Source organism: Talpa occidentalis, unplaced genomic scaffold (genome assembly GCF_014898055.3).
Source record: "Talpa occidentalis isolate TD23 unplaced genomic scaffold, MPIMG_talOcc4v2.1 talOcc4.6, whole genome shotgun sequence".
Lineage (NCBI taxonomy): Eukaryota > Metazoa > Chordata > Mammalia > Eulipotyphla > Talpidae > Talpa > Talpa occidentalis.
In genome coordinates, this window is record NW_023604972.1 from 11,942,277 (window position 1) to 11,959,143 (window position 16,867).

The 16,867-nt window shown below is 41.1% G+C and overlaps 1 protein-coding gene across 5 annotated transcripts in view; it reads right to left on the reverse strand.

Annotated features, from left to right (window-relative positions):
• The window catches only part of PPARGC1A (PPARG coactivator 1 alpha), a 612,967-nt gene that overhangs the window by 85,840 nt on the left and 510,260 nt on the right, over window positions 1-16,867 (reverse strand). For 4 of the 5 annotated variants that reach the window (XM_054687884.1, XM_054687883.1, XM_054687885.1 and 1 more), the window contains exon 3: window positions 7,972-8,151. In XM_054687884.1, the coding sequence (XP_054543859.1) occupies window positions 7,972-8,151 (180 nt within the window). Of the gene's footprint in view, window positions 1-7,971; window positions 8,152-13,117; window positions 13,256-16,867 lie in introns of those variants that run through there. The other variant, XM_037529122.2, reaches the window with a different exon arrangement.

Consider the following 16,867-nt stretch of genomic DNA (forward strand, 5'->3'; position numbering starts at 1 on the left):
ACTTAAAGAAGCTACTTCTGGAACAACCATCACAACAGAAAAACAATGAGTGAAGGGGCTATAACACCAATCACAAGACTGGGCCCAAAAAGGGAGAAAAAGAGGTAGTTGTTGGAAAGTCACTTGGCCAAGTCATTTTATGCAAGACTGGTAATTCATTAATCCAATCGGCTGCAAACCTTGAATGAATAACCTGCAGTAGTAATGGGGATGGGCAGGTCTACAACATATTAGTGTTTAGAATCTGAAACTATGCAAATTGAGTCTCTCATTTTGGAAAAGGCACAAAAGTCTCTCCTAGCATCATTTTGGGACAAATGGCGTAATGGATAAGAAGTCATTTATCTTCGTAAAATTTTACCCTTGCCAAGAATCAGAGTATTTCATTGTGCGTCTCTCTCCCCTCTTCCTTTGCTCTCATTCTAGCTACTTGTAATTCAGCAACCTTGGCAGGCTACAGCGAAGCACAGCATCCTGCCTTGTTTCCAAACGACACCTCAGAGCACACAATCTCAAGAGTTTTCTGAGAGGTTAGGGAAGAAATTAAAAAATATATCTTCTTTACAAAATTGTTTTACATCCCAGGCAATTCATTGTATGAAATCCACCACAAAAGTTTTCATTTAAAAAAAAAAAAAAGACACACAATTACAGGGATACATGAACCTTGCTAAAAATGTGAAGTCTGGATTAGGAGAGAGTGGGGGACAATTTAGCCCTTCTCCCCACTTCATAATGCCATCTTTAATGTTCATGTTTTTTATCTGCTTTTTGTGTTGATCTCATTCAGCGGTGAGTCATCTGCAGAGCTGCTTCCAGGACAGTGCAATAGAGATAGGGCATGTGGACAAACAGACACAGCATAGGCACAGAGTTCCTGCACAAGCACTAAATCGCTGTCAAACAGACAGCTTGTCCAATGCAGCATCCTGAATCTTTATTACACGAACCTAAACTAATATCATTGAAGTAAAGCTCAGAGGCTACAAGCCACTTTTCCTGACTCTCCTCTGGGCTTTTCCCTTTGTGAATGTGGGTTTCCACTTTCCTGGCCATCCCCAAATAGCCAACATATTTATTTCAGTGACCCACCTGAAGATCCAAGAGGTGGATCCCATAAAATGCCTCCCCTGCTTCTTGGAGTGCCCAGCTAACCTGACATGAAATAGTTTCTCTCTACCCAAAAATATACATTCTACAATCATTGTGCCTAGTTAAACATATAGATTCTTACTTTCCAAATGGCAAAGTGCTAAGGACCAGATAGGCTTCCATGACAAACAGCAGCCAACCTCATCTCCTGTAACTGCAACTTAACAAAAGTAGATACCAAGAAAGTTAGTGATGGTGAAAGATGGTGAAGTAGCCAGCATCCTGTGACTTGCTATTTATTAGCAGAGGTTAGTGCCAATAGCCATAGCCCTGTGGGTCAGAACTCCTGACCCATATTTTTCCAGTGGTCAGCATTATGGTGGGGAGGAAATAGGGTGATAAACTAGATGTTCCCAAGATAAGGCAGATGTTATCAAGGCAAATCAGTCTTTAACTGAGGTGTGTAGGTGAACACTCTCTCTCTCTCTCTCTCTCTCTCTCTCACACACACACACACACACACACACACACTCACTCACTCTCTCTCTCTCTCACAGCACTGTGTAGTCTCTGCAAGATAAGCCTAAGTAGAAGTTGAAAATAAAACAGCACGCAGACTAGGTCAGATGGTTGCTTCTTGATTTGCAACTCTCCAACATGAACATCTAGATGATTTATACCCAGAATTTGGAATTTTGTGGTAGACTACAAATGCAAAGATAAGTACAACATAAATTTTTAAAATACTCCATAAGTCTCCATGAGTTTCCACATTCTTCAATGTTCTTATGTTACAGCCAATTATCTCCCCACTTAAATGGCTATTATTTTCTGGCTTGAAGTCTATGTTCTCCCTAAGTGTCATTACCAAGTGTGGCAAAAATCTGGTTGTGGGCTGTAAATTGAATTTAAATGACAAACATCTATTGATCGCAAATTGGAAATTCCAGAAATCTTTAAAAAAGTGATTATTGTAAATGAATTCAGGCTCACCACATAACAAAAGGAGAATTTATTCTCCCAATGATTAAATAAGGTGAGGCGATTTTCATACACATTTTTTTTCTGTTTGTTTTGTTAAAATTCCAAGAGGTTTGCCATTCATAGAAAAGTCTGCCTGACCACAGGCGCAGTCAGAAGCAGGAATTCATTACCATGGAAGGCTGCAGAATTTCCTCCAAGGAGACAAGTGAGAAAAAGCAGACACCATGTAAATTTGTGGATCGGGTTAAATATGCCCTGGCCCTGAGGCGGCAGGGGGCTGGAGAGCCTCTCTGTACAATGACTCATAAGTTTTAGACAGTACTTCAGTACTTTCTGCTCAAGGTGAGCAGAAACTTAACCAGGAAAGACATCCATGAAGTCCTGATTCTCTCTGGAATATTTTCAAGTTAGCATACCTTGCCACCTCCCTCTCTAACCTAAATCCTATTCATCAAGGCCAATGGAATTTTCCTGCCAGGTGCTTCAAGCCTTTGCTCCCTTTTTGACATCCCCTTTGCTGACACCTATCCATCCCTGCACCTGCATGCCATGGGGAAGGGGATGCAAGGGGACCTGCTCTTGGGTCTCCCTCCCCTACTTCTAGTCCTACTGCTGGTCCACAGCTCTTAAAACTATCAGAACGATCAGTCTTAAATACTATCTCTATCACCTTGCTCACTAAAAGCTCTTCTATGTCACCCTAATTCCAACATGCAAAATCCAAACTCAAATTCAAACTTACATTTTCCACTCCTGCGTTCCCACTAAGAATATATTTTTCTTTGAGAAATCACACTCTTCAACTCCATACCACCTCTATGAAAACACTTCCCTCTGATTCTCTTAATAGTCTTGGTCACTAATTCCCCCCTTACTTAGGATTTACACACATCTACACACATACATATGCACACACAGTTTTGCAATATTTGCCAACTGCATGTATATATTGGGTTACTGGAAAAATCATGATGTATTTTTCTACATTTTTCTATCAAAAATGTGACATGACTTTTCCAACAACCCATTATAATATATAACTCATAAAATATATATAGCATGGGTATAAATATACCTGTACATCTATACATGGAAGCAAAGGCTTGCATGTTTGGCAACTGCTGATATATGTGAATATATATACACACACACACACATACACACACAATCTTGCATTGCTTGCTAATTGTTTCACATTCTTCATCTGGCCTCCCAAGCTAGATATACAATTCTTTAGAAAAAAGAAATTGTGTGCATTATGTGGTATCTGCATGTGACCTAACTCACTTCACACCATCTGTAAAAACATGATGGTCAGCTCATCAACTATGCTGCAAATATTGAAAAGTTACTTTGTACTGTATTTTTCAGAAAATGTCTAGATAAACTTCAACGAACAACACAAGTAGGTTTCCTGCTTTTAAATGCTCACAGCACACTGAATAGCCAAACTTTGTTTTTTTAACTTTTTGGTAAGTATAAAATATCTACCCATTTTAGAAAGAATTAGACTATGGCTGGAAAAAATGTAAAATCAGCTCTATTCCCTCCAGAGAAATCAAGTACTCTGCCACTTCCTCTCACCATTTCCCTCGATGGCCTACAACCAGGACACCTTATAGACAGGAACCAAGTAGCCACAGAAGTTCCTGATATCAGACCTTACTGAGGGCTCCCGTAGTTATCCGATGTAGATGCTGGCGACAGCTGTGAGCCCTTCTCTCCCCACCAGCATAGACAAACCTCAGAACCATAATGTGTAATCACCCAGAGATAACTACTGGCTGGTCATGTTCTACAGAACCCCAAGTAGCTGCACTCCGAAGAAACAGAGGAATGAATGAAAGATGCCCTAGGGTTCTTTCACAGATGCATTATGTGGCCATTAGAATAAAGCCAGCACAAGGAGGTCGGTGGTGACACACAAGGGCCAGTGTGCTATTTAAACTCACTCCATGCCACCCATCTTTACACACTGCCATGCTGTAAAAGTAGTTCTTTATTCTCCTCCTTCAAACAATGCACAAAGGCAAGAGAGGGAAGGAAGTTATGTTGCAATATTCTGAAACATAAATCTTGCTACTGGCCAGCCCAGGACAGCATCCTGTTTTCCTGACACATGGGTCAGATTCCCTGGAGGCTGCACCTATGAGCCGCGTGTTCTGTTTTCCTAAGTGGCTTCTGAATGATACCTAGTCACCTGCATACACACCTCCAGGCCCAGGTTGTGCAAGCCGGCATCACGTTTGTGTGACTAGTTACTCAATAAGCATGTACCATTGCATGTTGGCACACCTCGCTCCCACTCCGAAATTCACTCCTTCCCAAATTGTGACATTCCTGTTCACTCGTTCTTTTCCTTTTAAACTTAATGAAAAATTAAACTTAGATTCAAAGTTATAGAAGAAGCCAGAGGAGTAAGTGTTCACCTCCGAAGTTTAATATCCTGCCACAGAAAGCTCAAAGTATGATTTTGCTTTCTTTCCACTTTGATTAGAATCCAAGATTTCTGGGCCTCCCTGGTGGTGCAGGCGGTTGAGCGCCGCACTGTGAAGCTGTCCGCAGCCTCTGCAGTGCGGGTTCGATCCCGGCCAGCCGGCGAGAATCCTGCATGGCGCAGCAGTCATAGCCTGTCTTGCCCGCTGCTCCCCTCAGCAGTGTATTTCATCAGTCTGCCTGTTCTGTTCCCTACTCTGTCTCTGGTGAATCCTCTCACCGCCCCCACACTTCTGGCCTGTACCCCGGTTCTTGTATAAATAAATCAATCTTTAAAAAAAAAAAAAAAAGAATCCAGGATTTCTGGACCAGTTTCCTATGGTCTTGCCAAAGGGATCCTGGCACCAGGGAAAAGTGCTGAATTCCTAGGGGCCTGATTTTATTCTGGGATCTGAGGTAGATAACATTTGTTATTGGCAGGTCAGAGGTGGCAGAGACCAGGACTGTTGGGCTCGCTCAGGTACAAGGCCTTCTCAAATGTGATGAGGTAGGACTTTGAGTATTGGGAGGAAGTGAGTGCAGGTGAAAGTCCCCGGGGCCCCGTGAGAGTTTAAAGGCGCAGGCCCTGGGAACTGACGTCAGGCAGCTTGGGCTTATTTCGTTGCCTACGATCCCTCTTCACAGGGGAAGTCACAACTTCAGAAATCCAAGTCTCCTCAAAGCACACTTTTTTTTTTCTGTTATAGAAAAGATGAGTTTAACGCCAGAGAGCAAAGGGTAGAGGCCTTTTGTCTGCATGCAAATACGCAGGAAACTGTGGCTGTGTGAAACAGCATTGCCACATATGACCTTACCCTTTGCATAGACAAAGAAGAATGGGTTTTGTGACATCAGGGAAAACTGTTATGGGGACTTATCTAAACAGTCACTTTTGCTGTCTGTCACTAAGAGAATTCCTAACATATCATTCAGGAGGCCCTGGGTATCCCAATAATTTTATATGGCTTTTGAGTCTTCATATCCTCTCTCTTAGCAATATGTTCTCTCGGAAATCTGACCAATTCAATTCTATCATTTTATAAAAGGGTGACAGTCACTTTTTTTTTTTTTTAAACAGGGTTTCCCAACCTCAACACTATTGTCATTTGGGGCCAAATGTGGGCACTGTCCTGTGCATTACAGGAGATTTAGCAGAACCCCTGGTCTCTACCCATAAGATGCCAGTAGCAGCTCCTCTCCCCAGTTCTAACAATCAAACCTATCTTCAGACATTGCTATATGTCCCTGGGGGGACAAAATTGCCTTCAGTTGAGAATCACTGGTTTAAAATGACCTAATGAGAGATTAAATTAAATGATCCTTGTGTTTTAGAACATTGAAAACAATTCTATCAGTGGTAGAAAGTTATCCAGGGAAACAAAAGGGGTGTCTTGGTGTAGATTAAACATCTATAGATAACTAGTTGCTGAGTCAAGTCTCCTGAAGGTGTAAACGTGAAGTGCCTTTCGCAGGTACCATGGCAGACACCAGATACACAAGGTCATGGACTAAGGGGTTGTTCTTGAAACTCACCCACCAACAAGGCACAGACAACACCCCCCCCATACACCTTTAGTTACTCCCTAGCCATCATCTACAAAGCGCATGGCATTCACCCAAAATGCAATAGCCGATTTTTAGATAAGGTCTATAAGACATGAACATTTTTTTTAAAGTACTGTTTATTTAATGCAGCATGACTTAAAATGGGCCTGTAACCTGACAAGTGTACTGAAAGAGGAATGTTCAATTTACCAGTTCTAACCAGCCAAGTCCTCACATGAACTTTCTAAGACCCAACTGAGAAGCCTGGGAAAGTGTAACTAACCACAAACCCTCAGTGTTTCCTCCACCTGATTCTTGCTACCCAGTCCTAACTCCACCGCCTTCAGCATTCTTACAAGACCCGCTTAAAGCTCCAGACAGAGTATAAAATCTTAGCCGTCCGCAGTTCAGCCACCTCGGCTCACCAGCTATCCCTCCTTCCAAGTCAACCAACACTGAAAGGAAAGATTCTGTTCTATTTTTAAATATATTGAGCAAAGAAGCAGCTTGATATGTCTCTGTAAAGGATGGCTGTCACCCAAATTCACTGTTATTCTATTTTTATCAATGATATACACTTAGAAGATGGATACATTCTGAGTTCAAATCCCAGGTCTTTATCTGTCAGCTGTGTGATTTTGGAAAAATCACTTGACCTCTCTGAGACACAGTGTCAATGTATGTAAAATGGGAATGATGATAATAGTACCTGAACAATAGCCTGTTTTGAGGGATTGAGAGAGATGATCCACACACAGCACCAGAGATCCAGAGTGTTGTCAAAGTGTTGTTCTGGTTGCTGTTTTTGTTATTCACCTTACTATCACCATGATTCACTCATGATCCAACAAATAAATAAATGTTTATTCAACACCTTCTGTGTGCAGGGTACTGGAAAATCTCAGCAAATGCTGTCATTTTTTTTAAATGGCTCCATATATATTAATTCCATGCTTTTTATGGTGCTAGAAAAACTCAATGGATATTGTAAAATCAGCTTTCTTAATGATTGGATTGTTGAACCAAATAATACTGTAGTATAAGAAAGGTCTTGGCAGGTAGAGCCTGGCACATACTAGGTGGAAAATGTTAGCTGATGATGGAGGTGCTGGTGGCTGTAATACTGAAAACTAGTTGATTTGACAATATTTCTTCAATTCACTTCCCAGAGACCTCACTTAATGTCTGCCGCTATAAGAAATAATTTATTTTCAAGTAACTCAGTACTGATCTTGTGAGAAGTACTTTTCTCAAAGTAAAACTTTAATAGGAGTAGATTAACATTCTTTATTATAGGATAAGCTTATAACAGGAGTCAAAAGTCCAGGAGATAATTCTCAGTACTGAAAGGTAGGCTAATTTTGACTAATTTATAAGTAAATATTAGAGTAGTTGAGTTTAGAAGTTTCCATAATGTAAAGAAATAGAGATTATGGTCAAAAAATAATTTAAAAAAGACTTCTCACCTGTTTTATAAAATAACTACAGGGAAACATCTAAGCCCTTGGTTTAAAAGGAATGCATGTGTTTATATTTTACATTCATTTAAATTAGACATCATTTTCTGTGAGAAATAAACAGGAATAAACGGGTTTAGACTTTTGTTCTTCTTTGTCGTTTATTCTTGCACAATCCCTTAGTATTTCAACACAGTTTAATGCACTCTGCTGTGGGTTCCTAGTCCCTTAATTCTCAAAAAAAAATTTGTTTTCCAAAAAATTGTTTTTCCACAAAATAGAATAGTCCAAATTGGGTTAAAAAGTCTTCAGATGATAGCAGAGTCAGGCCCCTCTAAACTTTCAGCCCAACAAACATGTTAGTCTATCCCAAGCCAAGTTCAATGAGAAATTCATTTTCACCAAGAAATGTCCTTACCTCAAATATGTTTGAAGGCTCATTGCTGTACTGATTGGATATGATTTCTGATTGGTCACTGCACCACTTGAGTCCACCCAGAAAGCTGTCTGTATCCAAGTCGTTCACGTCTAGTTCAGAAAGGTCAAGTTCAGGAAGATCTGGGCAAAGAGGCTGGTCTTCACCAACCAGAGCAGCACACTGCAGGAGGCAGGGGGAAAAGCTTTCATTAACTGCAGGAATTTATTAAACTGCAATAGCATGTGATGGGAATTAAGCCCTACTTAATGCAACGACACCAGCAAGGCCAGTTTCTAGGGCTTTAGTCACCAGGAAAAAAAAAATACTAAATTCTTTTTCCCATTTGCTCCTCCAAGGATACCCTGTGTGATCCATTCCACCTAAAATTCTACTTCCAAATCTATGGAAAATGCCACACTTGCCGGAGCTTTCTCTGATTCTTCCAGTTAGTAATCAACAGGATTTGTCTTTACCTCTAGGACAGTTAGAACCAAGGTTGAAATAATTTTCTGGTTAATCAAATGTAAACTTTCACTCCACCCTTAAGAGTATAATCCTTTTGAGGGAAGGACACTGTCTAATTTTATGTTGGAATTGTCATCATATATAATAAAGACAAAATGAAACAATTGTTAAATGAAAAAATAGAACATGGGGCCTCTATTATGAAAACTTTCTCCATTTACACTCCTTTGAACCATTATAATCCATATAATTCATTTAGCAACCAATGATGCAATCCTTTGACTTGCCATTGGTTCCTGAATTGTTATTTAAATCATTTACTCTTACTTCACTTTTCATGAGTTTCTGGACTTCATCCACAACAGGTCAAAACTTCCTTGAGATGAAGGACAAAAATCTTGGTTTTCTATATGATCTGTGTATCTTTCACTGTGAGGCGTGTGTGTGTGCGTGTGTGTGTATGTGTGTGTGTGTGTGTGTGTGAGAGAGAGAGAGAGAGAGAGAGACAGAGAAAGACAGAGACAGAGACAGAGAGAGAGACTGATACTGATCTCTTGATATCTGGAAAGAAAAACCACTGCAACACAGCACAGCAATTTATTTCCATCATTTATGTATCCCTAAACTATGCTTTAAGTGAATTCAAAACCACTATTTTGGTTTGGACTTTTTAAATGATTTCATCATATTAAAAGGTTTAAAATAGTCTTTTGTGCCTGGGTGTGGTCTTTTACCTCCTTGCATGGAGTAGGTGATCTCTCAACTGTCCCACACTGTGGCTTTGGAGGAAAGTGAACCCCTTACCAGACAGGTAATCTAACTTTAAATGGAGTTCCCCCACTGCACACTGTGAAGAGTCCTGCAGAAACTTCCTTTGAGGGGGTTGCGGTGGGGGAGGTCCAGTGATGCCAGAGATGTTGGGACTTTATCCACCTGCCAGCCAAGGTGTCTAAACCAGCAGCACATGCTCTGAGAAGGCACCCACAAGGCCTACCTTCCAAGGTCAGGGCAGAGGCTGTGGAGTGGTTCACATCCTGGCAGCATGAACCTGGCGATTCTGCTTGGCATTTCAACTTTGAGTGAAATAAGTTTTATGCAGATGTTTTTCTCCAGCAGCCCAGTCATGCCTGGCAGGTGCATTACAGGGTTCATCCGCAGTCGCGTGTTCAGAAACCCCATGCAGAGAAGTAGGTACTGGGTAAGAGTCAGCAGTTGGCACGGGGAGGCTGGGGAGGAGGGTGGGCCTGATAATCAGCGTGGTTCTTCCCTGGACACCCCAGACCCCAATGGGGTCCCAACCTGCAGACATAAACGCTATGCAAAGAAAAGGTAACCCTCCACATCTAAACTCCTTCCTTATCACCTCATTGGTCTTTCCTTGTTTATGGTCTGAGTTAGCCCGAAGTTACAGATCGGTAGACTTGACTAGGTTTATAAGTAAGCGGAGGCTGGGCTGAAGAGAAGAGTTTGTTCTGGGACAATGCTCGTGTTTTGTTATGGGTGTAACTCTCCTCAGACTCCAGACCTGCCCACACTGCTTCTCCCCCAAGTACAAACACACAGTGTTAACTCTTCCACCACACCACCAATTCAGGGACACGGGGCGGGCTTTCGAAACGGTGCAAAAGCTACTCAGATTTCATGGGGGTGGAGGAGAATTACTTATTTAAAAAAATCAGCAACAAAAAATTTAAAATCCTTAGAAAATGCAGGACCTCTGCATCCGGCTTAAGTTCCTGTTGTGGAGACCACAACTTGGAAGCTGGGCTTTGGAAAGGGAAGTGACCTACCAACTTTGAACAACTTCGAGCCACCTCCCTCCTGCCCTGTCCAGGTATGGCTTGTTCAAAACCCTTTAATGGCTCAGAAATAGGAATTTTTAAACAACTTTTGGAAACTGCTGGAAAGGCCAGGTCCATTTCATGTATTTTACTCTGCTGTGATTCACCTATTTCTTTCTCTCTCTCTTCTCTCTCTTGTTTTCACTTTTATGTTATGGTTGAAAAATGCACGTGAGCTCTTGCCAATGTTGACTGCTAATAAAATCAGGCTTCTGAACCAGGCATTATCCTGATCATCTAAAGCACATTAGTAGTAGCAAAGGTTCCTGTTATTAACTTATATTTGGCCTTTGGATGATGCCAGACTTAACAGTCCGAGCCCTGTAGCTGTCCTCATCTGACATGCTGATATTTACTGCTTCCCTATATATCTGTAACAGGTGTGCTTTACTGCAATTACAGAGGCACATTCTACTGCCTCTCTGCAACCATGACGGCTATTTCACAAGCGTAGCCTTCATTTTATAATAAGATTTAAGAGGATAAAGCAGTCACTAAACACAAAAGGCTAATTATTGTACGTTATTTCACCCCAACAGACTTTTCTCTTAGTTAAGGAGCAGACAATAAATTAGCTTAACTGCACTGATGATAATGAATCATTATAATTAAGTATAATTCTCCATTAACCTTTTGGAGGTTTTTGTGCCATTGATGGTAAATTTTAAAGAGAGAGAGAGAAGAAAGAGTGGACTCGACCACATTAATTATATTAATGTAAAAGGAACCTTACTTCTTAAAAAAAATCAGTGAAGACAGGCGAACAGGGATGAGGAGGGGGGACAATAAAGAGTGACAACTTAGTGCAGTGTATATCATGTGAATTGTCTCTATCAATCTCGGTAACCTTATTGTACATCACCCTCATTAAACTGTGAAACACTGAGGACCCTGAGTAGCTATAGTGATAGAGGCCTTTATTAGCCAATCTGCTGTCCTGCCATTATGTGCAAAAGGGCATAATACCTTTTAGGATGACAGCAAACATTAATGATTCAAAAAATAAGCAGCTCCCTACACTACCTGCTGCTCGTAATATTTTAGACTGACGGAGGTGATTCCTGAGCCGTGGTCGGGAAGGCAGGGTTCTAATGTCCAACAGTCAGTGCAACAGAGAAGTGACTGACCTGTCTCAGCCCATTGACAACTCAGTCCACAACTGGGCAGTGAGCGGCAGACCTCACCTCCTTAAGAAAAAAAGGAAAAAGAAAAAAAAAGGCCACTGTTCTACATGGTTCTGATGCTTCCTTGAAAATGACTGCAGGAATTCCAGTGATTGTTTCAGAATCTGCCCTATTTTCCATATAGTCAATCAACTCCTAGAAGCATCAGGAATTATACATGATGGGAAAATGAAACTTGCAGGCACTGAGACCCAGGGTGCCAGGCAGACAACCATCCGCAGGATACCCCAGCTACTTAAAGAAAATTAGGACTTTGAAGTCACTTATAACCCTGACTCATCGTTGCTTCAAGATACATGAATTACCCCTATCTATTCCACCTTAACGAGCCATCACAACAAGATAAAAACAGTTATAATCTGCAAATACAACCTGCCACGGCAAGAGGGCAAAGCACCAGGGAGACAACATCTGCACACCCAGCAAAGAGTTAAGAATCCAGGCCATGCCTGGCTAGAGAGGAAAAATGCATTCACAGGGGGCCTTGGCCAAATTATTTTCCCTTTAGATGTGATCGCTGCACCACATGGACATCTTATTTAATCAAATCACGTGTGGCCCTTGAGCCTCCCCCTTACCCTACGTGCCCCCAGCCACCCAGAGGAAGCACTCCAGGTCCTCTGCCAGATTCATTGTTAGCAGCTCAGCTTCTCCGTGCAATTCAATTCGAGTCCATCTCACCAGAGTCCACAGAAAGTTTTGCTCGTTCCCAAGTTGCCCCAAACTTTCCGAGAACATTCCATTGGGCTGAATGCAAACACGCCGAGATCCTCTGTCCCCCAGTCAGTCACTCTAGACTCCAGAGATTACGAGGAAACGGCTTGCTTTTTTCCCCCTGTATGAATTGTAGCCAGCAGAGACTGTGGAATTGATGTATTGCCGTCTATTTTTACACAAGCAGCGAGCAGCTCCACACACGGTCCTGCATAAACTCTATTCTCTGCCGGCTCCAGGCAGCTCTCCGTGGTACGGAGAGATTTAACCATTGGCTTCCCTGCCACAACGCTAATGGAAAACCTTGCACTGTCAGGCAGATTTTTGGGTATTTGCTGACCGAATCTTTCAACCACACACAAGAGTTTTAAAGGAATCGGCCTTGTTGTTTTGTGTTCTGGGGGGAAAGCAATCTAAAATAGCCCAGCAGGATTATTTAGGATTTGGGGAGTTCTCCTGTCTGATGAACACAGAGGGAGGGGGAAAAAAAAGCTCCAGACTAGAGACAAACCTGACTATATTTGAGCACATTCATTTTCATATTTTTATCTTCATCTTATTATAAATAGAAATGGCATTTTTCCAACCAGGCCACTAAACACCACTGGAAAGACTTCAGCTTCTGATTCATATCAATATCTTAGAGCATAAATATTGCATATGAGTAGAAACAGAGCCAAAGGCACATGGAAAGCGTTCCCAACTGCAACAGATACTGATGACAGCAGCTACGCTTTGATTTGCTCAAGGCATCTCCAAGCCGCCTTAAAATAGCAAACTTATTGGAGTTAAGATAAGATTGAGATTCCCTTCCACCAGCTCCTGCCTGGGCTACTTTTCTGCCTCCTCTCCTCGCCCAAGCCCTTCCCCCTACAGGAACGATTGCATGGCCAGGGCAGCTTCAGTGCTGGCTGCAGTGCCGAGAGCCCAGCCCCAGCTCACCTCGATGTCACTCCAGACACAGTCCTGGTTGCACATGTCCCACGCCATCCAGCTCCTGAATGACGCCAGTCAAGCTTGTTTCAACTCCAATCCACAGTGACACAGAGCACACACTCATGCAGGCAACCAGCCCCTTACTGAGAGTGAACTGTAGGCACCTGTCTTACTACAGTCCCCAGTCACATGACAAAGCTATTAAAAAGTAGGCTGGGCTGTCACTCACCCAGCCTCCCTTCTCCTGTGCAGCTTGCTGCTCAACTCCTGACGTCACTCCGAGGCAGCCCTCTGCCTCAGTGAAGTAACGCTTAAAAAAAAAAAAAAAAAGCACGGAAAGAAGAAAGAAACACTTGGACTTTGGGAGGCTTTAAGCATCACGCTGTGACTAAAGTCAGCTTTGAATGCCACCGGCTCTAAACGGAGCCCTGGCCATCCCATAACTCAAATCCCCTGCAAGCTTTTTTTAATTTATTTTTCCTTCCCAAACAAGCAAGTGGCAAAGCTCCCTGTTTCATGACCAAGTAACTAATTTCTTAGCTAAAATTTGTACTCCCCCCGGGACTGGAATTCACAGATCTCCAAGTGGACTCAGGCTGGGTTTAGGACTAAGCAGGAGCTTATCACATGATGCATTTTTAGGACACATTTTCCAAGGGGGGGAGTTTTTGAAGGCAGCAAATGGGGCTTTTTTTTTTTTTTTTTTTTTTTTTTTTTTGCTTGTTTCATCAACAAAACAGCCTGTGTTTGTTAAGGTATAAACAAACTCCTCCACCCAGGAATCAGCCGTCCCCTGGCTGTAGAGAATACCAGCTCCTGAAGTGTTACTGCAGTTTGCTTTGCTCCATATAAGGAGAAGGAGCAACAAAATACCATCCTTTCAGGTTCCTTCGAAGTAGTTCCATTTCCCTCATAGGCTCCCAGAAAACAAGTGTTAGTAAATAGTGGCTACTGCTGTGCCCAGACCAGCTTCGTTTCCCCCGGCTCCCTTCTATTCATGCATTTCCTCTCTGACTGCCTTAGGGTGCCTTTTTGAATAAACACTGGATTCCAACCCTAGGGACCTGGGCTGTGCAGTTTGCATTTGAGATCAAGAATGTCCAAGGAGTAAGGGAAAAATACAGGCATGCTACTCGCAGAAATAGTCATTTCTTGAGTTTTTTTTTTTTTTTTCCCCAGCTTCAACCCTGAGACAATGAGGGCTAATGCAGGTAGAACTGTTTTGTGATGACACTAGACACTGAATCCATAACAACCCCAAGGTCCTAGACAGAGCCGAGAAACACTTCCCAAAACACAGCTGAGATCTGGTTTAACCCTTCCAAGTTCCAGAGAGACACATACATGGGTATATAGTTCTGAATATATTTCTATAGAATGCAAAGCCCAATATACTTTTAAAATCAGCCCACTTCTTTATACTTGATAGTGAAGTCTATGAAAAAAATTTTCCAGGTATCTAAAAATGATTTTTAAAATACTGTCAATTTAAACTCCTATTCTATCAAGGTTCATTTAATGTGCTCTCTGTTGTCCAACTCTTACTAATGAAAAATATGGTTATTTGCTCTAACATAGTTTGAAACTAGCACTGCTCCAATATTAAAGTGAAAGAATGAAGAAACAGAAAAAACAAAACACATGATTGTTTGGTTCTTTCAAATTACATATGAGAAATCTGTCTACTCTGATAGTCTGCAACAAGTTGTTAGCAAATTCTGAATAATGTGATGAAATTGACAGTTTGTCATTACTACACATAAAAAGATGGTCAAAAGCTTTGCCATTTTAAGATAGCTGAATACATTTCACCGGCACACGTCCCCTCTTACAAATAATGGAAAACTACTGTAGTTTTAATTTTTGAAATTGAGAAGGAACAGGAAAATACAACCTCGGGAAGACTTTTTTATACCTGCTATTTGTGGCACGACTCTGAACTCCCACAAAGAAACACTAATTTTCATCCCAATTATTTTCTGATTTAATGTAACACTACAGTAAATTATTAAAATTCAGGGCAAAGGTCCTTGACTCTACCCTCAACACAGTCAACTGTGAAATAATATTGGTCACTTGACCAAGAAGAGTTGGTATTTATTAATTATTATCAGGTGATCCCTGTCCCTGTGTCAAGATATTCTTGGAGACTTCTAATTGTGTTCATTGAATGTGAGACACCCATTATAAATATTTAAATCCTATTCACACATTTTAAAGAAGTTCTTTACACTAAGACACTTTTTATTAATGTTTTTGATATTTTAACCTGCTTACATTGTATTGCTGAGGTTTTCTTATTTGTCTTTTTATCTTCTAATTCCGCTTTTCCTTAATCAAATCAGCATATTCACTGAATCCAGAGATAGCTTTAGCTGTGCTTTTTTTCCTCCACCATCACAGAGGGGGTTAGTTAGGAGTCAAAACATTGAAATGATTCATAAACTATAGCATACTGCATTTCCCCCTCAAATTGCTATTATTGTACAAATAGAAATCAAAATAGATTCATGGGACAAATTGGAATGCCTGCTGCTATTTTTTAAAGTCTCAAAATTACAACTCTGAAGAGAGGGATATTTTAGAAGTCTGATAATTTGGTTAATTAGCTCTTCAGATTAAAAATTCTCCTCTGTCCAGTTTTTTTCTTTTCTCAGGAGAACGTAAATTGTTAGTTGCTCACCAACCTTGGTCTTTTCTGGCTTCCCTGACAGTTTCTATATTTAATTCTCTCTTGCCTTGACGGCTTCTTTCCTCTCTCCCTGCAGTTTTCTTTCTATCCTTTTCCTCCATCCTGCCTCCCAGATCTCCAAATGTTTGGTTTCAATCAACAAGGATCTACTAAAACCTTTCTGTGTCCTCAGCAAGGTGTTACAAGGTCTGCCTAGAAGGCATATGACAGGGACGCAGGGAGCCTATAATGTCAGGGCGAGCCAGTCGTTACAAACAGAGAACAATTTGATATTTAACAACCCTGTTACTGTGCTCAATATCCAGATTCCTCCTTTCCTTCAAACACACCCTTTTAGGTACAAAGTCCTCCACTAGCCATTATAATTCACAGCCCAATCAGCCCCATTTTGTCTCAACAATAGAAAGAGGTATTTATTAACATCTGTTGAGTGCCCATAATGTGCATATCTACACAGAGAGCAGATTCCACCCTGATGGAATTTTTCCCCTCCAGAGTTCTGTTAACATTTCCTAAGGCTCTCCCATTGGGGGAGGCTGGAGGTTCTATCCTCAGAGCTGCTAACAAGAGAAGAATTCAATTCTATAACAAACATATTTGATAAAGTATAAAACATTTGGGTTTCCAGCCCAAAACAGGCTTTGTCACCGTTCATATTTCAGGCCAATATCCACTTCTAAAAATTAAACACAAACTCAAATACCCTATCTTCAAATAGCCAAGCCCACAGCAGCAAAAAAAACAAAAAACAAAAAACAAAAAACTGGTTTTGATGTCATTGTTTTATGTGGGTGAGAACTTAGAAGTAAAGACCCAGTGGTAAAAGTTTCTTTACCGATTTGTTTTTATAAGCTTATAACAAACAAGAATGAAAGTTTTCAAGGAATAAAAGTGGAAAAGAAACATTTACAGTAGAACTTACATGGGCTAGACATTAAAATCAGCATCTTCTATGCCATGCTTCAATCAATTCAGTCCTCAAAACTACCCAATAAAATTATTGGGTACAATTTTTGTACACAATTTTTAACTGAGAAAAATAAACAGAGCAAGAGTTCAGATAG